This window comes from Saccopteryx bilineata, chromosome 6 (assembly GCF_036850765.1).
Source record: "Saccopteryx bilineata isolate mSacBil1 chromosome 6, mSacBil1_pri_phased_curated, whole genome shotgun sequence".
NCBI classification, from domain to species: Eukaryota; Metazoa; Chordata; class Mammalia; order Chiroptera; family Emballonuridae; genus Saccopteryx; species Saccopteryx bilineata.
Genome location: NC_089495.1, coordinates 210,481,262 through 210,504,666, shown reverse-complemented (window position 1 = coordinate 210,504,666; position 23,405 = coordinate 210,481,262). Strand labels below are relative to the sequence as shown.

The following is a 23,405-nucleotide window of genomic DNA, read 5'->3' as shown; positions in this document are numbered from 1 at the left end:
GCCGTGGGAGCGAGAAGGGGTCGACCCGGTGGCAGAGCTGCCTAGCTCAGCCGGTCCTGCCTCCCTTCGCTTCCCGCCCCTTCCTTCCCTCCCGCGGCCGCCGCGGCGTCGCTGGGGTTAACGTGGGGGGCGGGGCGAGGCGCCGGGCGGAGCGAGGTGGCCGCAGCGTCCCCGCGCGAGGCCCGGGCCGGCAGGATCGCGGAGCCGCCGCCACTGCCGCCGCCGCCACCTCGGCCATGCGGCTCCCGGGCCGGGGGCCTGGGCTCGGGCCCGCGCCGCCCCCTGCGCGCCGCCCCCACTGAGCCCGCGCCCCCGTCCGCCGGGCGCCGCCGGCACCATGGTGCAGAAGTCGCGCAACGGCGGCGTGTACCCCGGCCCGAGCGGGGAGAAGAAGCTCAAGGTGGGCTTCGTGGGGCTGGACCCCGGCGCGCCCGACTCCACCCGGGACGGCGCGCTGCTCATCGCCGGCTCTGAGGCCTCCAAGCGCGGCAGCATCCTCAGCAAGCCGCGCGCGGGCGGCGCGGGCGCCGGGAAGCCCCCAAAGCGCAACGCCTTCTACCGCAAGCTGCAGAATTTCCTCTACAACGTGCTGGAGCGGCCGCGCGGCTGGGCCTTCATCTACCACGCCTACGTGTGAGTGTCCGAGCCCCGCGTGCCAGGGGTCGAGCCGGGGCCGCGTCCCCTGCGTGAAGCGAAGGGCGCAGATTGGAGAGCTCTTTGGAGAGATCTGGCAGGAAGGAGTTCTGGGGTGCGGGGTTCAGGTCGGGGTGGGGGAGCCGCTTCCCCGTTCTCCCCCCCCCCCATGCGCGCACGGCCTGGCTGGGTTGCCTCAGCCCCTCCCCCGCAGGGTGGGGTGGGGAGCACCCCAGCTGCCCCTCCTCAGCCCTCCGAGGCCCCTCCCCACGGCCACTGCACCAAACAAAGGGCTGGCTGGGGAGGGCGGCCGCGCTGCCGGTCCTGCCTCTGAACCTGGACTCCTCGGGGGTCCCCTTGGTCTCGGCTCCCCTAAAGGAGAGTACGATGGGGAAAGGGTTAGCCTACCCTCCCCAGCCTCCCAAAGCCACTCACTCCATCTGGGGGTGAACTTCTGGGTTGCTGAAATGGGGAGGGGTCCTAAAATTACTCCCCTCCCCCAGCCCAAAGCCAAGGGCAGTTGACTCCTGTCCCGTGGTGCCTGCTCTGTCCCCTGACCCTGCCTGCACCCCTGACTCCCCCTACCCCCAGGCAGCCCCGACTCCTCTCTCTACAGCTGCTAGCTGGAGGAGCAAGTGTGTGCCCGACTCCCCCCCCGCTGCTCAGTCTGGGCTTTGGACCCCTCCTTGGCGGTGTGGACACCTAGGAGGAGGGGGGCTGCTGTCTTGGACCCGCCAGCCCTGCCCTAGAAGGGGCTTGTCAGTCTCCCCAGGTGTTCAAGGAACTTATGGCTCCGGGGGCAGGGCCAGTAGCCTCCGACTGGCATCCTGTGCACATGGGTATTTGTGTGGGGTGTTTGTGCAAGAGTGCGTGTGTGGCCTGTGTCATCAGCGTGCACAAGCCTCTGAGCGTGCAGACACTCTCTCTCCCATCCCGGCAAGACTGGGCCGGCTCGGCCATTTTGTGTGAGAAGCATTTTGGGATGGGAGGTAGGGATAGATTCTGGGAGACTGTCTCCACCTGACCTCATGCCCACCTGGGATGAGAGGGGTGTGTGTGTGTGCCACTGAACGTGACCCAGCGAGTGTGCCCATGAACCTGGGGCTGTGTGCTCTGGGCAGACCCTCTATGGCATGGGGGCGAGGACCCTGGGAGGGGAATTGCCAGGCTGCTTGTGAGGAGGGTGTCCTGGGTGGGTGGGGGGACTATATCCCTGGGAGGTACCTGGGCACTGTCCCCAGCCCCAGTGACCAGCCACCTTGGAGTCCCAAGAGATTGTGGCTCCGCTGGCATGGTGAGGGTCAGCCCCCACTGGCCCCCCATGGCGGCTCTGGCTCTTCCCGGGCAGGCCCACTCAGATGTGCTGTTCATCCTTGAAGGGCCCTGTGTCTCCTCACCAATGACCCTCCCACTGCCACCTCCCTCCTCACCTGGCTGGGGGCCAAGGGGCCGGCCAGTAGGACCAGCTCTGGTCATCCAGGTCCTGGCCTGAGGTGACTTCTGGTACATACACAGCCCATCCTGACAGCTCAGTGGCTGCCGGAGTGTTGACTGTGCTTTGGACACGAATGTCCCCGGATGGCAGCATTTCCTGGGGGCTCCCTCTGTGTGACCCTGTCCCTGGCCCTGAGTGGCCTCTGCATGCTTGGGCCTAAAGTGGTCATCCCTCTGTACCAGCTCCCTTCTGAAAGCCGCAGTGCTCAGAACCGGAGGCTGATGTGTGTGTGTGGAGACCAGGGGCCTGGCTCTACTCTCGTGTGCATGGGTCTGTCATTTCTTCCCTGGGCAACTTTGAATCGGGCCGGCGGCTGGCAGTGGGGGGCTCCAGGGGCATTGGCCCAAACCGTCAAGGCAACCCTGCCCGCAACCTGCCAGCTCCAGCCCCTCCCTGGCCCCTCGGCCGAGCACCAGCCTTCCTGAGCGCCCCTGGCCCCCGGCTCACTGGCAGGGGGCTCACACTCAGGGAAAGGCAGCCCCCAGGTAGGCGACCTCTCCTGGGGAGTGGGTCAGTCAGAAACGGTCTGCAGCAGCTGGCGGGTTACACGTGCAAGTCCAGCCGCGGAATTGCCGCGGGCCTGGTTTCCCCGTAAGCGAAGTGGACAAAATGGGCACAGCAGGGCCCGGTGGAGCTGAACCCCAGGGGCTGGCACACAGAGCTGTCCCCATGGTGACACGCTCGTCCTGCCAGTGTTGCCTGTGGCTCCTCATCCAGCGCCCTGGCCTGGAATTCTGCCCTGCCGGGGAGCCCAGCTCCGCCCTGCTCGGGAGACCTTTCCTGCTCTCCAGCCCCCCCGGGGCGTGGCTGCCCGGTGCCCTGCTCCCTTGCCCAGCTCAGGCCGATGGACAGATTCATGTTTTGGTTTGTGGATCTTTAATTAAATGATGTTCAGTTCCAGCTCCTCCTCCTCACCGGGTGTGCATTGAGCCCGGGGAAGCCAGTGGAGCTTAGACACAAGGTTCGGGGAGCTTGCAGTCCCGGCCAGAGACGGGTCCTGGGGTCTGGGGCAGCGCTGAGCCCTCCTGGGCCTCCTTTCTTCTGCCTTTTGTCCCCAGAGCCTGGTTTTTGGAAGGTGGAGGGTCCCCAGTGGGTCCTGGAGGGCAGCTGCTGTCAGAAGTGGGAGGGAGGCGACTGCCCCGTGGCCTCCGGGCTTTGATGGGCATCAGGCCAGCCCCCCCCCCCCCCCCCCCCCCGTCCTCTGCGGAAGGGACTTTCTTTGCAGACCTGCTCTGGGCGCGGAGCCATGGCCGTCTCTCCCTCGGCCTGTGAGCTTCTCAGAAGCACTTCTGGAGACAGGAACCGTCCCCGGCAGGAGGGGTGGGAGACTCCGTGGTGTGGGCCAGCCTCAGCAGAAACAGCCGGGGCTGGAGGCCCCAGCGGGTCCTTCCTCTCTCGGCCTGTGCTGGACGGAGAGTGGGTCCGGGCGGACCCTGTCCTGAATAACTGCCCACCCCGACCTGGGCGAGTACTCTGGGGCGCACGCGGGTTCAGGGAGAAGCTGCCAGGTCCTGGCTGGAATTCTGGGAGAGAAACGTGAGAGTTTCCACGGCTCCCTCAGGTGTCGCCAGCAGTGACAGCCCCTTTGGTGAGGAGCTGGGCGGCGGGGTGGGCAGGGGTGCAGCTGTGGACTCTCTGACCCACGTGCACCCCTCCCATCATCCAGGGCCCTGGGGCGGTGCCCCCCGACAGCGGGGGTGTCTGTGTGTGAGAAGGTTCCCAGGCACAGGGTCTGGAGTTTGTAGGCGCTTCTCAAAGGGGGGGGTGTCGGCCACAGAAAAGACCCCAACCCCCACGTCAGGGGCGCCTGTCTGCTCAGGAAGTCCATGGGGGGGTCCTGGGAGCGCCCCCGTCCCCTCCATCACAGGAACCCCGCCCCCGCCTGGTCTGCACGTGGCTCAGGCAGAGGGGAGAGGCAGCCATGTTTGTCAGGCGCCTGCCGTGTGCTGGCCCCGGGAGTCTCTCGCTGTGAGGCCCCATGTCACTGGTGGAGAAACTGAGGCCGGGAAAGGTTCCGTGAGTTCCAGGGTCGCCCCACTCAGGCTGAAAGGGCACCTTGCCTCCGAGATGAGCATGGGGCAGCAGGTGTCTGACCCTCCCAACGCCCGGAAGCCACTGTGGGCGGCCAGGAGGCAGCCGTGTTTAAAACAGGCCAGCAGAAATGCCCGCGTCGGTGGTAGGAAGGCTTGACCAGCTCACTTTTTTTTTTTTTTTGTATTTTTCTGAAGCTGGAAACGGGGAGAGACAGTCAGACAGACTCCCGCATGCGCCCGACCAGGATCCACCCGGCACGCCCACCAGGGGCGAAGCTCTGCCCACCAGGGGGCGATGCTCTGCCCCTCCGGGGCGTCGCTCTGCTGCGACCAGAGCCACTTTAGCGCCTGGGGCAGAGGCCAAGGAGCCATCCCCAGCGCCTGGGCCATCTTTGCTCCAATGGAGCCTTGGCTGCAGGAGGGGAAGAGAGAGACAGAGAGGAAGGAGGGGGGGGGTGGAGAAGCAAATGGGCGCTTCTCCTATGTGCCCTGGCTGGGAATCGAACCCGGGTCCCCCGCACGCCAGGTCGATGCTCTACCGCTGAGCCAACCGGCCAGGTCCCCAGCTCACTTTTTGTGAGCTTATCTCTTGGGCGGGGCCACCCAGCCCCCTTTGGAGGCCTCTGACACTCCAGGGGCCTGTGGCTGGGGGCGGCTGGACAGATGTTGTCCCCTCCTCATGGGACGGAGGCCCTTGCGTGTCCAGCCCAGCCAGGGCGCCTTCCCCTGCGTGGCCTGGAGTAAGTACCCAAGCGGGCTCCCCGGGTGGGCAGTCCTGGGCGGGAGGTGCAGACTCTGCCCTCAGCCTGGGGCCCCCCACCTGCAGGCCACCGTCCTCCCTGGTCCGACTGCACTTGACGGGTCAGCACGGACCTGGGGGAAGTGGCCGGGGCTGTGTTCTCAGCTTCCTTCCAATTTGAAAATGCCTGTCAAATTGTGGTTTCCAGGGAAATCTGGACTCTCAGACTGTCCTGGGCGGTCTGGAGGCCGGCCTCCGACATCCTAGCAGGTTTGCTCACCCTCACCCCGTAATTTAAAGAGAAATCGGCACAAGACAACAACCTCGTTTTTAACCACTGAGTCTGATTTGACTGAGGAGTCAGTCTCCACAAACCTCCTGTGTCTGCAGGTGATAGGGGGCGGGAAGCTCAGTGCTGAATGGTGTCACAGATCAGAGCAGAAAGGTCTTGGGTTTTATTAGAAATCTGCCCAAGTCACCTACGGGGCCGGTCTCTGCGGAGACTCATAAGGAGGCGGAGCTCGGCAAGCCCCCCGGCTCAGCCTGGACAGTTCTCAGTCCCGTCAGCTCGTCCCTGGGTCTGGATGCCCAGAGAGGGCCTGGTGCCTGACCTGCGTGGAGGACAACACTGGCACACCAGCTTCCGCAAAAAGAAAAGGCTTTTATTGCAGGGTCAACAGGCAAGGAGGGTCAGTAGGCAGGGCTCCAGTCTGTCTCCCTGATCTGGGGTTTGGGTGAGATTTGAGGGGTTTCAGCACTGGGTTGTCCTGGACAGCACACCCTGCTCTTCTGAGAGGGCTCCGGCTCCAGGTCCTGGTCACATCCGGTCCTTTGGTTCTGTGCTGGCAGGGGCTAAGGGTCCACAGGTGTCACTTGTGAGTGGGGCATCCGAGGTTTCTCCTGGTTCTGGGTCTGGTCAGAAACAAGGCAGGGCTGCTCCGAGCTGGTTCCGCAGTGACCGAGGGTTTTGGGACCGCGGCTTAGTCGTGAGGCCGCACTGTGGACATGAGGCCTGGGTCTGAGGCTTGTCCGGGGGACTGGCCGCCTTCCTAAGGAGACTCGAGCCCTGAGCTGCCCGGGTTTTGAGAGATGCTCCTGTCTCGCTGGGGGTTGGTCGCGAGGCTTTTCTTGGAAAGGGGTTTTCTTGTCTTGGCCCCGCGATACGTGTCCTGCAGGAACGGGTGAGAAGGATCCATCCCTGGACGGTGGGTGTTGGAGTTTGATCCCTCCTCTCGGTGCTTCACACACCCGCTGTCTCTCAGCCACACTGAGGTGCGGGGCCCCAGGTGAGGTAGGTGCAGGCCCGGCAGGCCCGGCAGGCGCTGGGCTTCAGTGTGCCCGGCCTCCCCCGGGACCCCACAGCAGACAGCGAGGAGACGCCTGTTCAGGGTGGTGACCTGCCTGCCCTTGAGCAGGGTGTGGTTTCTCCCCCAGCCTCAGGCTGGCCGGAGCAGGCGGGTCTGCTAAGAAGGCGGGGCTGTGCCTTCCTGGCCGCTCCTGGCCGAGGGCTGTGGCTGCACCGCTTGGGGGAGATGGGAGGGTGGGCGTGTCCCGGGCCGCGGGACCCCAGTCTGACTTGGCTCTCCGGGATGTCTGGATGGTGTCCTTCCCGATTGTGCTTGCTGTCTGCAGATGTGAGCTCCTCCTCACCCGGGTCCTGTCCAGGCCGCTCTCTCCCTACGTGGAGCCTCGGTGCTGAGATAACTGGAGAGCTGAGCTTTTCTTGTGGGGGGAGGTGGTGAACCGCGTCCAGGGGCCGGTCCTCTAGAAGGGGGTGTGGTGGTGGGAGGAGCCTCGGAGAGCCCTTTGCCAGCTGGTGTTGGCTTCCTGCCTGCAGGGTGCTAAGCTGGGCCCTCCGGTGGGCAGGTCACCCCAGGAGCCCGGCGGGGCCCACGGGGTGGGCTTGAGCAGTTTGTTCATCCAGAGACCCAGTCTCCAGGAGGGACGGGGTGGCCGCCTGGGGCGGGCTCTTGCAGCAGGAGGGCAGGGCCTGGAGGCGCTGGCCGTGGTCCTGAACACGAGCCGGCCCGGTGGCTGTGTCTCCGTGTCGGCGCCAGCCCCGCCCTCGGTGGGTGCGGGCGCGGCCCCACGGGCGCTCGGGAAGGGGCTGTGTGTGGGGACCACTTGGTTCTGTCTCCAGACTCGGCTCTTCGTGCGCACGGGAGTCTGCTCCCCAGCGAGCATCCTTCCCGACGTGCGCGTTTAGGGAGCTGGGAACTGAATTAACGTCATTTGGAAGGAAGTTGGTGTTTGACCCAGGCTATGGGACAACAGGCCACGCTGTCCACCCAAGCAGGGGCCGCTGCGGCCCCTTAAACACTTAGTTACGGTTTATTATGGGTTCTGATTACAAAAATGACATTGTAGGAAATTGGGAAGAGGCTGAAGAACATTGATCTCCGTTGAGTTATTTTTCCAATGTCTGGGCTCATCTATGCATTTCTTTTTTTTAATTAAATTTTTTTTTTTTATTTTTCCAAAGTTAGAAGCAGGGAGGCAGTCAGACAGACTCCTGCATGTTATCTGTGCATTTCTTTTTTTAAAAAAAATTTTTTTATTGATTTATTTTTAATTATTTTTATTTATTTATTCATTCATTTTAGAGAAGAGAAACAGAGAGAGAGAGAGAGAGAGAGAAAGAAAGAGAGAGAGAAGGGTGGGAGGAAAAACAGGAAGCATCAACTCCCATATGTGCCTTGCCCAGGCAAGCCCAGGGTTTTGAACCGGTGACCTCAGCATTCCAAGTCAACACTTTATCCACTGCGCCACCACAGGCCAGGCATCTGTGCATTTCTTAAAATGAGACAGGGCTTAGACACTGTAATCCTTTCCTGTATTAACGATAACCTGGTGACAATTTCCTCACAAAATTCCGAATGGAGGTACATCTTCTGGTGCCTCCCAGGGCAAGTGACAAGGTGGCCCTGTCCCCAGCTCCCAGCTCCCCTCCACCTGAGCCCTCGGTGGCTCAGGGGAGGAGACAGTGGCTGCAGGAGCCAGTCTTGAGTGGAAGATGGGCCCTGAGTGGTCACACGTCCCGCGGCTGACCCAGGAGTTGAGCCCGAGACTGGCCCAGGATATGGCATGTTACAATGGGGTCCTGCCTGGGGGTTGAGCCCTCCGTTGCTGGAGACATGTGGATGGAAGCCGAGAGAGCACTCACGAGGGACGTTTCCAGGGGACCAGTGTGCCCAAGCTGTGGGAGGCGGGGCTAGGGGTCTCCTGGGAGCTGGCTGGAGGGTCCTCAGGATGAGTCTGGGGGAGACTGATGTCATGACAGCCTGGGGGACAGAGGGCAGTGCCGCTCTTCTGGGGGTCTCCTCCCCAGCTCTGATCCTGGTTGGTGCCTCTGTGTGACAAAGCTGATGGCCCAGCAGGGCAGGGGGAAGGTGGGACCCTCAGGGGCAGGAGTCAGCCGTGGTGACCCCCTGCTTAGGCCTGCTCCTCGGACAGAGCAGGGCACTTGCAGGACCCCAAGGTGCCGCGTTGAGGGCGTGTGTGGCAGGAGAGCTCGGGACGGGCACCAGGACTGGACCTCCCCGAGTGAGCTGGGGCTGGCGGGGGTAGGGGTCACCTGGAGCTGACAAAGACAGAGCTCAGCATAAGCCGTGGAAGGAGACACTTCCATGAGGGGAGCCCTCCCCCAGGTCAGGAGACCACCCTCCCCGTGGTGACACACACACACACAGTCACCACTCAGTCTCCATGAGCAGGTGTCCTTCGTCTGGCGACGAGGCTGGGACCCTTGTGGGTGGGTGGGTGCCCTGGATGGGGGGGAGGTTTGCAGGGAACAGTGTGTGGGGCTGTCAGCTGTGCCCTCCCCAGTCCAGCCCTGTGGTCTGTGGATGGTTAACAGGGAGCAGATTCCCCAGTGTGCAGCCACCGTCTGTCTCTGGGGACCGACCGGGAGGCGCCGGGGGAAATGGCCTTCACTGAGTCCTGAGCCAGCAGGTGTCCTGCCAGGCCCCGCGTCCTCCAGACCTGGCTGCATGGGACAGCCCTCCACGTGACTCGCAGCTCCCGGGAGCACCTGGGCCTTCACCAGGGTGCCCGCTCTTGCTGGGGGAGGGCAGGGTCCTGACCTCCACAGCTCCCTGCCCTGGAAAGCACCCATGCTGAGGCTCAGGAGGGGTGTTGGTCACCCTGGGTCACTGGCCAGTGGGGGACATCGAGGGGTCCTTCTGACAGCACCTTCCTGCCCTGTGTTGGGAGAGGTAGGGCTGGACGAGGGGTTGGTGTGGAAAGGCTATGGACGTGGAGTGGCTGTCCGGCCAGCTGGGGGCAGGGCCGGGTAGGGGCAGGATGGGCACAGGCGGCTGAGGCTTGAGTGTTAAGCTGGAAGCTGGACCTTCTGAGGGCTGGGATCTCCTGAGCTGTGGCCTCTCAGGTCCCAGGCGTTTATGAGCACCTGCTGTCTACGAGGGAGGTTCCTGGGTGCGTTCCTGACTCCCCTCCCCACACCCTTGGGCTCAGGTGGGAGCGACCAGAACTTGCCATCCTCAGAGAAGCAGGCTCAGCCAGGTGCCTGGTGTGTTGGGCTAAGGGGGGTCTGCACCGCGTTGAGACTCGGTCCCAGGAGAGGGGTCTGCGTGCATATCCACCTCCGGAACGCGGCCTCCGACCCTGGCGAGCCCCCAGCGTGATTCTTCACGTCTGGTCGACGCCCGGAGTGGCCGTCAGCAGCCAGGTGCGCTGTCACCCAGCAGATTGGAAGTGGCAGTGGGTCCTCAGGGCAGAGCAGTTTATTAGGGGGCGAAATTAGATTCCAGGCTGCAGAGCTGCTGCGGTCCTCGCAGAGGAGGGGCAGGGGTTCCCCAGGGGGGAGGGGCGCCACCGTCTTCTCCGGCTTCTGCTCACCCGGCAACCACCAGTCCCTGGGATTGGTCAGAATGGGCGTCATTCTGGGAGAGGGCGTTTCTGCAGACCCCTCCAGGGGAAGGGGGCTGGGCTCAACCCTCAAGGACGCCCCTCCCCCTCACAATGACGAGAGCACCTTCCAGCTTTTGCGGTTGGTCAGGTGCCCCCAGTTCTAGCCTGTGGGGGGTTCGATGTCAGGGACCCCTCCCCGCCCACCTCTCCAGCTCTGCCCGAGAGCAGCCAGCAGGGCCAGGGGAGGGGCGCTGTGACAAGACTTACCCCCTCCCAGCCTGCCCTTCGTTTGTTCAATGCTTGTTTCTTTAAATACTTCAAGTGAGGTGAATAACCCCAGCCATCTCCTGAGTCAACCTTTGAAGGAAGAGAGGGAGTCTGTTCTGGGGGGGGGGCATGGAAGGAGGGCTCCATCCTACCTGCACAGAGACACCCTCCCTGTTGCCCCCACCCCTCCAGTGGAGGCGGCAGTGGCTTTGTCATCCTTCTCCAAAAGAGAAGTATTTCCCGGATTGCGATGGGGGAGTGGGGAGGACAGACAGACCAGAGAGGGGTCTCCCCTTGGTGGCGGGTGGTCCCCTCACAGAGAGCTGCTGGGTGGGCAGAGTGCACGTGCCTGCCTGCGAACGCGGACCTGCAGGTGCGGCCGGGGCTGCCCACCCAGAGGGGTGTCGTCAGGCCTCGACGGGGGCTCCTCTGGCCGATGCCGGTGCCTCCCCCACCCTGGTGGCTGCCCTCCCCTCCCAGCTGCCCTGGGCCCTCCCTGCCCGCCTCTCCGACATCCATCAGCCTCTCCGCGCTCAGGATTCGGCCCTGCATCCTCATTGTTTAAAAGACGGGCCTGCCTCTGCTCTGGGCTAGGCTTGTGCCCCTGACCTCTCGCTGCTGTGTGTCTGACCGCCCTCTTGGCCGCTTGCGACTGGTGGGGGGGAGGCTTTGGCTGGCACAGGGCCTGGGCGTGCACCGGGGACAACGTGGGTTGTTCCTCAGACGTGACCCACGGGCCGTTTTCCCACCGTTCAGGCGAGCGCCACCACCGGAGGTCACGTCCCATGCTGGTCCCTGGAATCAGGACCAGCTGCTTGAGATGCTTGTCTCCTTGGCAACCACTGCCAGGACCAGCCTCTCCACTTCGAATTCATTATCATAATTAGTCTTGGGCTGTGGGAGAAACCTCCCTCCTATCTCCCCATCATTTCTTCCTTGCAGCCAGGACAGCTGGGCCGGAGAGAGAGCTGGCTGCCCCGGGCTCCCAGGCCTGTGTGTGGTCTGGGTATTGGAGCGTTGGAGGGACGGGCGGTGCTGGTATTTAGTTGTGGGCTGGTAGGGCTGCTCACCTGCCCGTCTCTCTCGCTCTCTCTGGAGGAAGCAGATCCTGGCTCTCATGAGCCACACGTGTCCTCTGGGACCTGCTGTGGGCACACAGGGCTGCCTCGAGGGACACAGCGTGCTGGCACCGTCCCCTCTCCCCTCTCCGTGGCCTCTCCCAATGGGCGGGAGTGGGGAGAGGGCTGCTTTCTGACCCTCAGCTGCCTGCTCCTGGAACTCGGGGTGCTCGGGAACCCCAGATGGGAATAGTGGGCAGGTGGGTGGGAAAACAGGCAGGAGCACCCGCTGTGCTCACATCCGCGAATGCCTGGGGGGAGGACTCGGCCCTGCCCAGGTGACACCTCGATGGACTTGGGCTGGGGCTGTGGGTGGTTACCCCCCACCATCCTGCAGGAGAGTGGAGACTTGTGTCTGAGATTGGCCCCTTCAGGACTGGACCTCGGTGATGCGTCCCGTTGCCGAGGACGCTGGGCTGGACCTCGGTGATGCGTCCCGTTGCCGAGGACGCTGGGCTGGACCTCGGTGATGCGTCCCGTTGCCGAGGACGCTGGGCTGGACCTCGGTGATGCGTCCCGTTGCCGAGGACGCTGGGCTGGACCTCGGTGATGCGTCCCGTTGTCGAGGACGCTGGGCTGGACCTGGGTGATGCGTCCCGTTGTCGAGGACGCTGGGCTGGACCTCGGTGATGCGTCCAGTTGCTGAGGACCCTGTGCCCAGAGACCGCTAGGCCAGAGGCAAAGCCCCCACCGTTCTCTCCAGGCCTCAGTCTCCCCATCTCTAAGTTCCTCAGCGGGGGGCCCAGGAGGCTGCTGTGTGCTGGGTGGGGAGGTGGCCGGTCACCAAGGTGCTTTCAGATGGAAAGAGGCCTGGAAATGGTTTTCTCTGCTATTCAGCTGCTTGGAGACGTGGAGGAGGGGGTCTGCAGCGTGATGTGTGGGGAACCTGTCGTCTGTGCTCTGGGGACGTGACGGGGACAGGCACGCAGCCTCCCTGTCTGTCCCTCTTCCTCCTCCTCCTCCTCCTCGGGTGTGGGGAGCCTCCTTCCTGAGCCCGCGCGATGCCTCCCCCACCGGGAACCATCTGTGACCGTCTGTTCCAAAACTTCAAAAACAAGCCTGGAGCTGCTGTCGGCACTTCCCCGGGTGGGGCCGCTGCGGGCGGTGGGTTGGGGGCGGCCCGTCTTCTCCCTACACCCCGTCACTGCCTGCTGGGATGGGCTAGGCAGGGTGGCTAGGTCGTCCCATCCCGGAATGTTCCGGAATGCCCTCAGGAGGCAGGGGTGAGAGGGCCTGGTCACCTTGGCACTCCTGAGGAAGGTGTTTGTGTGGCATGAGGGACGTCTGTGTGGGCGCAGCCCTGTACTGCATTGGAGTTCCATTGGTGCCTTCGGGCACCAACCTGGAATTTCCCACCTCCCACCCCCCGGGTGCCCCTCTCTGGGCACCGACGCGCCTACCCCGTGGCCGGGTCGGGAGGAAACACCACCAGGCAGACAGACAGCTTGAATAGGAGGCACACGACATTATCTGGACTTTTTTCCAGGGCTCAGTTAATTGAATAAATTGGCTAACAAGCAAAGGAAATTAATTGCGGCTTTGAAATGTGACCGTTTCTCTGCGGGCGTTGCGTCTGCGCCAGGAGGCCCTGTCTCTGCCTGTCACCCGCCATCCACACCTCTGCCCTGTCCACGCTCTGGGGAGGGGCCGGCCAGCCCCTGCCATCTCCAGGCTGTGGGGCGCAGGGGGCGGGGCCAACGGGGGCTCCCTGGTGCTGAGTGCACACTCGGTGCGGCCCCGGCTTGGGCTCAGGCAGGACGTCCGGTAGCCGGACACAAGCAGGACAGGGCAGGGTGGGCCCAAGTGGGTGTTACTGGGGCCAGAGCCAGGTTGTACGATGTAGCGTGGGCCCCAATCGCCTCCCTCCCCCCACCAGGAGGCCAATGGTCTGGGCTCCTGGAGTCCGTGGATGTGGAACTGGATGATGGCTGTCCAGGTAGCAAGGACACGTGGAAGGGGCATGGCGTGGCCCTCCTCCAGCTGCCCCCTGCATGGGCTCCGTGTCCCTCAGGAACCCTGGACCAGGTCCTCAGCCATCTGGGGCTCTGCTTCCCTGAGACCCCACCCCACTCTGTGTGCTCTGGCTGGGCGCTCTGGACAGGGCCCCGGTGTCCACACTGTCTGCACGGCGGCTCTCGGTGCCCAGTAATCAGGAACTGACAGGGCAGCCAGCAGACGCAGGTCTGTGGATGGGACCCCCACAGGGACATCAGGTCACATAGGGCGGGACACCCATGTGGACACCGGCTCACACAGGGAGGGACCCACTCCCCAAAGACACCAGCTCAGGCATGATGAGAGTCCCCACACTGACACCAGCTCACACAGGACAGGACCCCCCCGCCCCCCACATGGACACAGGCAGGGCTGTTTGTGAAGGTCAGTGTCAACAGGAAGATAGAGAGTTTCTGCCTGAGAGCCTAGAGCAGAAACGTGAACAAGGGAGAGTGTGCTATTCGGGCACCGTGCCTTCGCCGCCGGGCGGGGGCGGGGGGGGGCAGGACCTTCCTCTGGGCGCTGGGCCTGCTCCCCTCGACTCTGAGCTCCAGAGATACTCCTTCCGCAGGAGGCTGTCAGGGTTGACCAGACGGATGAGGGGCGTGAGTGACAGTGGGGGGTGAATCCTGGGATCCTGGGGGTGGCCTCGGCCGGCCATGTGCCCTCTGCTCTGCTCTGGCCCTGGCTTCCGGCCTCCTCCGGGTCAGCACCGCTGACGGCGTTGCCCTGGTCCTAGGTTCCTGCTGGTCTTCTCCTGCCTGGTGCTGTCTGTGTTCTCCACCATCAAGGAGTATGAGAAGAGCTCGGAGGGCGCGCTGTACATCCTGGTGAGCCTGCGTGGGTGGACGGGGAGCGCCTCTGAGGAGGGGTCCCCCTGCCCCACCCCAACACCCCAACACCCAGTATGTCCCAACCTGACCCGGCCTGGTCCGCACCCTGTGTCGTCACAGCGATGGACTGCCCCCACCCTCCTGAGGACCATGTGGCCCCTCCAGCATGCAGATGTGGGGTGCTCACTGGCAGACATGGGTTGTGAGGCTCACAGCCATCCCATGGGGGGCAGGGGCAGGCGCCATGGCAACCACAGTGTAATTTCTGTGTCGTTTTTGGTGAGGGAAGGGCCTCCCGTCCAGAAGGCCACCACTGAGGAGCCCTCCCTTCCCGGCCCTGTTGGGGGCAGGACCCCAGTGACACCAGCTAGGCCAGGCCGCCCCAGCTGCCGCCCTGGCTCAGTTGCGGCCTCCCCTGCAGGAAATCGTGACCATCGTGGTGTTTGGTGTGGAGTACTTTGTGCGGATCTGGGCCGCGGGCTGCTGCTGCCGGTACCGCGGCTGGAGGGGGCGGCTCAAGTTTGCCCGGAAGCCCTTCTGTGTGATCGGTGAGGCCTAGTGGGGGTGCAGGATGGGTGTGGGCCCTGGAAGGAGCCGGCAGGCCAGACGAGACTGCGGGGTGTTGCGCCTCTTGGTGTCAGAGCTCGTGGCTAACGCGGCCTGAGAGGCAGGGGTGCAGGGCAGGGCTGGGCAGGCAGTCGGGGCCCCGCACCCGATGCTGTGCACGTGCCTCTGTCCATCTGCCCGTTCTCCTGGAAGCGGGGGTGGGGGGGTGGGGGGGGGGGCGTCACCCCCGCAGCCGCCTCCAGCGCCCCGTCTCCACAGACATCATGGTGCTCATTGCTTCCATCGCGGTGTTGGCCGCCGGCTCCCAGGGCAACGTCTTTGCCACGTCCGCGCTCCGGAGCCTGCGTTTCCTGCAGATCCTCCGGATGATCCGCATGGACCGGCGGGGCGGCACCTGGAAGCTCCTGGGCTCCGTGGTCTACGCGCACAGCAAGGTGCACCGGCCGCGGGGGCGGGCGCCAGGGCTGGCTGGGCGGGGCCCAGGGGGTCTGTCCGGTCGGCCTCACCCACGGCCACGGGCTCCGAGGTCAGGCGAGCGAGCCGGGATCTACACCCCGGTCACTGCCCCTTTAGGCTGAGGGTCGTGGTGGCTGCCGGCGGTGAGACCCATCACCAATTTCTCCCCACGTTCCAGGAGCCCTGCCTGGCTGTGCCACCCTGGTCGTGGGCATCCTCACTGCCCCCCCCCATGGCTCCCTACCCACTGACCCTCTTGTCTGAAGCTTGAGGTGGGGGCTTGGTCAACTGGACCAAGGATGTTGGTCTCCCTGGTGCTGGAGCCCTCCTCAAAGATGATGGGTGGTCAGGGTGTCTTCCCCAGACTTAGGGAAGTGGAGGTAGAGTCTCACGTTCCAACGTCCTCTGGCCCAGTGGCCTGGCGCTTGCTCGGGGGGACACTCCCAAACCAGGACGGAGGTGTGTGCTGGGCTGTCTTTAGCCGCCATACTCCCAGATGTGAGGTGCACAGGTGTGGGGACACCCAGGAAAACCAGCCACCTTGTCACCTGCCTCAGACTTGGGGACATGTGGCTGGAAGCTGCCGGCCTGGATGGCTGGGGGCTCCGTGTGCTGCCCTAAAGCCCTGGAGACTCAGAGTCCCCCCCTCGGGCAGGGAGGGCGGGACTCTGGCCAGCCGCTCTGATGCGGCCGTCTTTCAGGAGCTGGTCACTGCCTGGTACATCGGCTTCTTGTGCCTCATCCTGGCCTCGTTTCTCGTGTACCTGGCGGAGAAGGGCGAGAATGACCACTTCGACACCTACGCAGACGCGCTCTGGTGGGGCCTGGTGAGTCCCGGCCGCGGGGCTCGCCCACGCCCTCCATGGGTCCCCCCACCCTGGAGCCTGGAGTGGAGACTCCCGGCTCTCTGTGGCCTGTCCTGTCTCCCTGGAGCCACCTGCTGGCCACACGTGACCGTGGTGCCCAGGCTGGGGGAGGGAGTGCAGATGCACTGGCCCATGTGTGGATGGCACGAGGCCTGGCCCAGGGGTGCGTGTCTGTGGCCATGGTGACCATCTTTCTTCCTGCTGGAGGGTCAGAGGGGCCATCCTGCCTGTCACATGAGGGACTGGAGAGTTTGGAAAAAGAAAACAGACCCCTGCTCCCTGGGTTCCACCCTCTGGGCTGCCCCCACCTAGGGTAGGTCCGGAGCACTTGGATCTGGGGCCCCTGCTCATGGCACCTGCCTTCCCAGCCCCTCAAGGCCCTTTTTCTGTCACGTGGAGGCTACGAAAGTGATCTCTTCGGACAAAGGCCTTCCTGGGTCATGCTGGGAAGGGTCCCTTCTGCTCCTGGTGTGGACAGCCTGTGACAGGAGAGTGGAGCCCTGGGGACCAGCAGGGCCCGCATTGCCCCCATTCGCTGACCAACCTCAGCCTGACCCCTCCTCACCCGTTTCCATGGACACCCCCGGCAAGGGGCTGCGTGCCCCTCCTTTCCAGACACTTCCTGGGGGGGGGGGTCAGGACACTCAGCCTGGGGACATGCTTTGACTCCCATGGTCCCCTTGTCTCCTGGGACCCCAGACCCGCTGCACAAATGCTGGCTGTGCGGCCTTGGGCACACGTTCAGGTCCAGTTGCTGGGAATTGTGCGTGTCTCCCGGGCACTGAAGTCACCTTTAGTCTATTTCTGATTATGTCACTACGGCCACAAGCCCTGGAATGCATGTCCGTTGATCCAACCCCCACCCCCTGTGAAGAGAAAAGAGGGGAGATGTGGGGAGTTTCAGTGTGGTTGTGGGCTGATGATGACCCGGGCTCAGGGGTGTGTGTGGGGGCGGCATGAGAGGGAGGGGCTTCCATGTTCCTCCTGCTGCGGGGAGTCCAGCCTGCCCTGTGGGGTGGGGGGGAGCCCTTCCTGAAGAAGAGCATCTGGTACAGGGTCACTGGCCCCTGAGTGGCCACTGCCAGGCCTGGCTAGTGACCCAGCTCACTGTCCTGCAGATCACCTTGACAACCATTGGCTATGGGGACAAGTACCCCCAGACCTGGAACGGGAGACTCCTGGCGGCAACGTTCACCCTCATCGGCGTTTCCTTCTTTGCTCTTCCCGCCGTGAGTCCTGCACCCCTGCCTGCCTCTGGTGGGGGTGAGGTCTGGGGTTCCCCAGGGGAGCACAGGCTGCTCTGGGCACCGTCCCCTAGGGGACTGTGGGTTAGGAATGGGGCTCCTGCAGGATCCACGGCCCTCCAGGAGCTGGAGGTGGCATCTTAGGTGTGAGGAGCCCCCCAACTGGGGCTGTCCTGGCCTGGGTCTGGTAACTTCCATAGCATGTCATCCGAGAGCTCTGAGCATCCCAGGCTGTGACTTCTGACTCCACATCGGTAGGGCACTGTCAGCTCCACTCACTCTAGTGGGACTTGTCAGCAAGGTCCCCATAACCAGGATCAATGCTGCACGGTGACACAGCACCCATGTCAGGTCTCCAGGGGAAAAAGACCCCCATCTCCTTCAGAAAGGGTGAGGGCTCTGTTAACTGTTCACCCACGGCTGGACCGGGCAGGGCAGAAGGGCAGCTGGCAAGTGGCAGAGTGGATGCTGTCCCAGGCGGCCCCTTCATGGGGAGCCCGGCTCCCACTCGCCACGGTCTGGACAGGTCAGGGAAGGACAAGCCGATGTGTCCTTTACCCTGAATCCAGGTACTTCCCCCAACCTGGTCTCCCAGTGATTCGGGGAAGAGCAGGTGGGCAGTGGAGCCCAAGAGGCAAGTGTAGGGTGGGGGTGGGACACCGTGGTCCCAGGGGCACGGTGTGACCCCAGCGACTTGCAGGGCATTTTGGGGTCTGGCTTTGCCCTGAAAGTTCAGGAGCAGCATCGACAGAAGCACTTTGAGAAGAGACGGAATCCCGCTGCGGGCCTGATCCAGGTGAGTCTAGGTGGCCCCACGTGTCTGGGCACACAGTGCATAGAGATGTCATTCAGAACTATGACAGCAGAAGGGGCGACTGCATAGGAGCAGAGTTCTGTGTCCTGTTCACACTAAATCGGTATTAATTCAAACTAGATGGTTAAACATGTACGATGTTAAAAATTGTACAGTCATAATCCCCAAGGTAACCATTAAGAAAATAAATATAAGAGCTCAAAGTATATATATATAGAGAGAGATAAATAGGACTTTATCAAAATTGATAACACCCAAAATACAAAAAGGACTCTCACAGCTCAGCCCAGTTGGGAAATGGACAAAGGACTCCAGTAGACACCTGTCCGCTGATGTGCAGGCGGCCCACAAGCACATGAAAAGACAGTTCGGCCTCTCCGGTCATCGGGGAAATGCAGATCAAAGCCACGGCGAGACACCACGTCCGCTGGGGCGGTAGAAATAGGGGAGGTTGTGTAGGTGGGGAACCCTCATTCGCTGCTGGTGGGAACGTGAGATGGTGCAGCCACTCTAGAATAAAGTTTGGGGTTCCTTAAAAAAACAACACATTATCACGTGACCCGGCAATCTCACATTGAAGTGCATACATCCAAAAGAATTGAAAACAGGTGTTCAACCAAGCAGGTTCAGGCCAGTGTTTGTAGCAGCTTTATTCACAGATGTTCAAAGGTGGAACGGACTCCCGTGTCCATCGATGGGGAATGGGTAAGCAGCACTGGTGTCACTTATTAAGTGTTGAATAATATTCAATGTTGAATAATACTCAAATTGAATATTATTTAGCCTTAACAGGAATGAAGCACAGGGGTGGGTGGGCCTTGGAAACACGTTCTGTGCAAGAAGCCAGCCCCAGAGGCTGTGGGTTCTGTGGTTCTGTTGGTAGGAGACCCTTGGGGACTGTGCAGAGGGGTGCTTGCCAGGCCTGGGTGTGTGTGTGTGTGTGGGGTGACTGCTAAGGAGAGTGGGATGATTCATTCTGAGGTGATGAGAACGTGCAGCCAGAGGGCGGTGAGGGTCACACCGCACCGTGAGTGTACCGAGTGCCACTGGACTGTAGACTTTACATGTGGTTAGAATGGGGGGTTTTGTGTTAGTCTAACACATACACAACAGTAGGGGACAGAGTCCAGGCTGGGTTGAGGACAGTCTAATCAGCAGTCCGGGACTCTGTGGTTTGCTCAGTTTGCCCCTCACACACACACTGTATGTGGGTCGCCATGCTGGGAGGGTGGAGGCCCGTGTCTCCTGTCCCCCAGCTCCTGAGGCTGCGTAGGCCACCTACGTCTCCTCAGGACTGGGAAGGCAGGAGGTGACCACGAGGTGCCAGGGTATAACTGCCAGGTGTCAGGTGATACTGACCCACAAAGGAACAGACTGCTCACTGGTGCGGTCCACCTGCCCCGCGGCCACACCCCACCAGCTGAGATAGGCAGGCATGAGGTCCCGTCTAAAAGAGAGGCAGGGGACAGGTAGGTGCCTGGGGGCCCTACGAGAGGTGGGAGGGCCCCGTGTGGTCGCTGTAACCCAAGCAGCGCCGTTGACCTACCTGCTCCTGTCTCCCCTGTAGTCTGCCTGGCGGTTCTACGCCACCAACCTGTCGCGCACCGACCTGCATTCGACGTGGCAGTACTACGAACGCACGGTCACCGTGCCCATGTACAGGTACTGCCCACCCACCCCGACTTGCCCCGCCCACCCTGCCAGCTCCGCCCACCCCTCCTGCTCCGCCCACCCTGCTCCACCCACCCCGCCCTGTTCCACCCACTCTGCCTTGCCCGCCCCCCTCACACTGCTCCCACCAGCTCCGCCTACCCTGCCTGCTCCGCCCACCCTGCCAGCTCCGCCCACCCCGCCCTGCTCCGCCTACCCTGCCAGCTCCGCCCATGCCTTCCTGCTCCGCCCACCCTGCCAGCTCCACCCACTCTGCCCTGCTCGGCCTACCCTGCCAGCTCCGCCCACCCTGCTCTGCTCCGCCCACCTCACACTGCTCCGCCCCACACCACTACACCTCGGTGGCTTTTCGTTTCCCGTCTCTTCTGATCCCCATTTTTCGGTTGTTCATTATTTTGATCGATTTTTGTTTCTTCTTTTCTTTAAAATGTATGTACTTTTCAAAACGGAGTCCTGTGTGTGGTTTATTTCGCTGTTGATTTTGCTTTATTTTTCATCGCTTGCGACTTGTTTTCACCTCCATCCCCTCCCCCCCAGGCTCCCGGTCACGTGCACGGTGTGGGTGTGGAGGGCACTGCAGAGAAGGATCCCCAAGAGCTCGGGCACCTGTCCTAGGCACAATGACCCTTGGGGCAGCCCCAAACTTTAAAGGACCAGGGTCTCTGCATGGGGGAAGGAGGGTGACCACACAGGACCACAGAGAAGCTTTAGGATCAGGAGACCCACCTGCCTTGGGGTCCCGCCCTCGGGTGGGTGAGAAAAGGTGGGTTGTGGGGCCTCATGCTCAGCAGGTAAAAGGCTTTCCAGACAAGAGCAGCTGCCGGCCGGGACGAGAGTGGCCACCCCAGGATCTGTCTGTGTCCAGCTTTTGCTTAGATGGAGGTCTGAGGTGACAGAGGCTGGGGTCCTCCCAGTGTTCACATGAGCCTGATGCCCTCGGGTGGGTGGGTACCACCCTGCCCTCCACCCTGCGGGGTGAAGCTGAGCCCTTGGGCTTCTCAGGCCGAGGAGGGCAGGACAGGGTCCTCCTGAGGGTCTTGAAGTCAGGGATGGTCTGGCAGGCCAGAGCTATCCCCACCTGCTGCCAGCCTCCGTGGGGATTCGTCACCTGGGGAGAAGATGCCATTCCCCTCCCCCCTTCCCGTGTCCACCTGGAACACTGCTGTCCGTGCCACTCCATGGCACTGTGCCCCGCCCCCACTGTGGCAGGGTGACCTCGCGCTAATTTTCTCTGTTCTGTTGTTTCCCCTGCTCCCCTCGACTATTTTTTTCTTTTCATTTTCTTTTTCTTATCCCGTTCTTTTTTTTAAAATTTCTGTCTTTCCCCCTTGTGTATGTGTGAAAACACTTGAAAGCTCGCAAGCTCAAACCTACGGGGCCTCCAGGTAGGAAATGCATGGGACAGAAAGCGTGTGGTGTGGTCTGTCCTCTGTGTGGGACTGTCACGGGGCCACCCTGGTGGGCAGAGCCAGTGGCCACTCTGCCAAGCACCCTGCACCCCTCCCCAAGCCTGTGGATCCCCCCTGCCTCAAGTGGCTGGGCATTGCCCTTGTTACTCTGTGTCCCCTGCCTGGAGTGCTCCTTCCTCGCCTTCCCTGGTTCCTTCTCTACTGTGCCCTGCCTTCCTCAGCCGCTTTCCTGTGCTGGATCCGTCTGTCCCTGGTTATCTTCTGTTCCTTGTCCTGCTTCCTGCCTTGTCTCGGGCTGGGTCCCTCCCTGGTGCCTCCACCCACCCCACCCCACGGGCCCCCCTTATGCCCAGCACAGAGATGGGGAGACTGAGGGCTCCCGCGTCCTAGCTTGGGGACATCCCAGCTCAGGGGCTTCCCAGCTTGGGGACATCCATTCCAGCTGGCCCTGCTCCTGGGGCTTCTGCTGGGGAAGCTCGCCTCTGGGCTTGTGTGAGACCCCCCTGTGGACTTGATGCCCCTGTCTTTTTGCTGTAGCTGGAGGTAGACACAGGCCCTGGGAATGGGGGGGGGCTTCACCGTCTCTCCCTGCTAACCCTGATCAACACAGGGTGGGTTGCTGGGAGGGAACGGTCATTTGCCCACAGTGCGGGGGGCAGTGAGCTGCTATAGGAAACTTCACCCCATGTGGCTCTCCTTCCATCCCTGCTGGGCGGGTGGGGACCATGCAGGGGTTCCCTGTGCTGCCCTGCCCTTCCCCATGTGGACAAAGCTGGGAGCCTGGGCAGAAGTGCCATCCTGCCACTGTGGGGGGTCACATCTTTGGTGGCACCTTGCATGGAACTGTGTTAGAGAGTTAACCCCCGTCACTCCTAGAGAGGAAGAGGGTTCTGGGCAATGCAGGGCCAGGCTCCATGGGGGGCAGGCCCTGAGCCCCCATGGGCATCTCCCCCACCCCCCCTGCACATGTCTGCCTCTACCGCTGACCCTGAGGCCTCACTCAGAGGAGAAGGTGGTGATGGGAGCAACGCTCTCCCTCATCAGCAGACCTGGAGCTCCTGCAGCTCTGGGCAGTTGGGGAGACCTTGCTTCAGGCCCTGACAGGTTCCTGGACCTTGGAGCTTCCCCGGTTCACTTTCTCCGTCCAGGCCAGAGCCCTCAGGGTCTGCAGAGGCGCCCTTCCCCTTGCCGCTGGACCTGGGTGGCTAGAGCTGTCCTCGGGCCGGCTGACCCCCAGATCAGCCGCTGCTCTGTGCTAGGGGGTACACCCTGACGTGTGTCTCCAACCCTGTCGGCACACCGCACCCTTGTCCTCCACGACCAACTGCCCTCGGCGGGGACGGGGCTGAGTGTGTCCCACTGTGGGGTCTGGCCCTGCTTGTGGTACCTGCATATTCCTGCCCACAGCCCTTCCCGCCCGTGTTCTGTCCCTGCTGCTGTGTGTCCCGGGCATGACGTCCCATCTGCGTGTTCCTAACCATGGACCCGGGGGGGACGGACAATCCCGGGGTCTCTGCTCCCATGCCCAGTCCTGGAGGCTCTGTTGCACCCACAGCATGAGTGACCTGACTGCCCAGGCTTCCTGTCTACTCTGGACCCATGAGCACAAGGGACGGTCCTAGGGATAGGGGAGGGAGAGAGAGCTCACAGGATTACCCCTTCCCCGGTGTGTCCAGAGCACCACTGACCCGGCTTGGCTGTGCTGGGGCTGTAGACAGGTCAGTGAGTGGTTGGGCTCTGGGGGGGAGGGAGGGACGTGACTGGACAGAGGAGGAGTGTGGAGGGGCCAAGAGCAAAGCCAGACACGATGGGGCCAACAGTCAGGGTCATGTGTGCAGTGGAGTCCTCCGTCTGTATTTTGGAGGCAAGGCAACCGGGAGCCACTGAGTGTTTGAGGGTGAGAACGACAGGATCCTGTCACCCTGAGGGTGGCAGATGATCAGGCGAGGTGGGCTTCAGCCTGGCCTGGAGGCAGAGGGACAGGAGGACTCCAGAAAGCACAGGGCTGAACCGTGGGAGGGGAGACCCAGGCCCAGGAGGAGAAGGTGCGGAGGGACCAGAGTGAGGCCCATGTGGCTGGGCTCCAAGTGAGGTCACCGCGGAGTCCTGGATGGGTCAGAGGTCCCCAATCAAGAAGGGTGGAGGCTGTGGGGAGGGTTGGAGCTGGGGGGGGATTGTAGTGTGATTTTAGGGAGTGGTTGGGACTAATTCAGCAGGGTGAGGGCCGAGTGGGTGTCACATCGAGTGGGGGCTGGGATCATGCAGAGTGAGGGGTGTTTCCTCCTCAAAACAAGGTGGGAGTGAGAGGGCAGGAAGTGGCGAGGAGCCGAGTGGGGTGGGAGGGGACGTGAGTCCCAGGTGAGGCCCTTGCTCGGTCCTGTGAGTGGAAGAGGGGA

At 62.7% G+C, this 23,405-nt stretch overlaps 1 protein-coding gene across 8 annotated transcripts in view; it reads left to right on the top strand.

Annotated features, from left to right (window-relative positions):
- The first annotated feature begins 235 nt into the window (after positions 1–235).
- Positions 236–23,405, top strand: part of KCNQ2 (potassium voltage-gated channel subfamily Q member 2) — a 42,826-nt gene continuing 19,656 nt past the window's right edge. For all 8 annotated transcript variants that reach the window (XM_066236111.1, XM_066236110.1, XM_066236109.1 and 5 more), the window contains exons 1-9: positions 236–633; positions 13,889–13,979; positions 14,404–14,530; positions 14,808–14,983; positions 15,707–15,832; positions 16,990–17,100; positions 17,816–17,911; positions 19,497–19,591; positions 20,956–20,985. In XM_066236111.1, the coding sequence (XP_066092208.1) occupies positions 338–633; positions 13,889–13,979; positions 14,404–14,530; positions 14,808–14,983; positions 15,707–15,832; positions 16,990–17,100; positions 17,816–17,911; positions 19,497–19,591; positions 20,956–20,985 (1,148 nt within the window). In that variant the 5' untranslated portion in view covers positions 236–337. The remainder of the gene's footprint in view (positions 634–13,888; positions 13,980–14,403; positions 14,531–14,807; positions 14,984–15,706; positions 15,833–16,989; positions 17,101–17,815; positions 17,912–19,496; positions 19,592–20,955; positions 20,986–23,405) is intronic.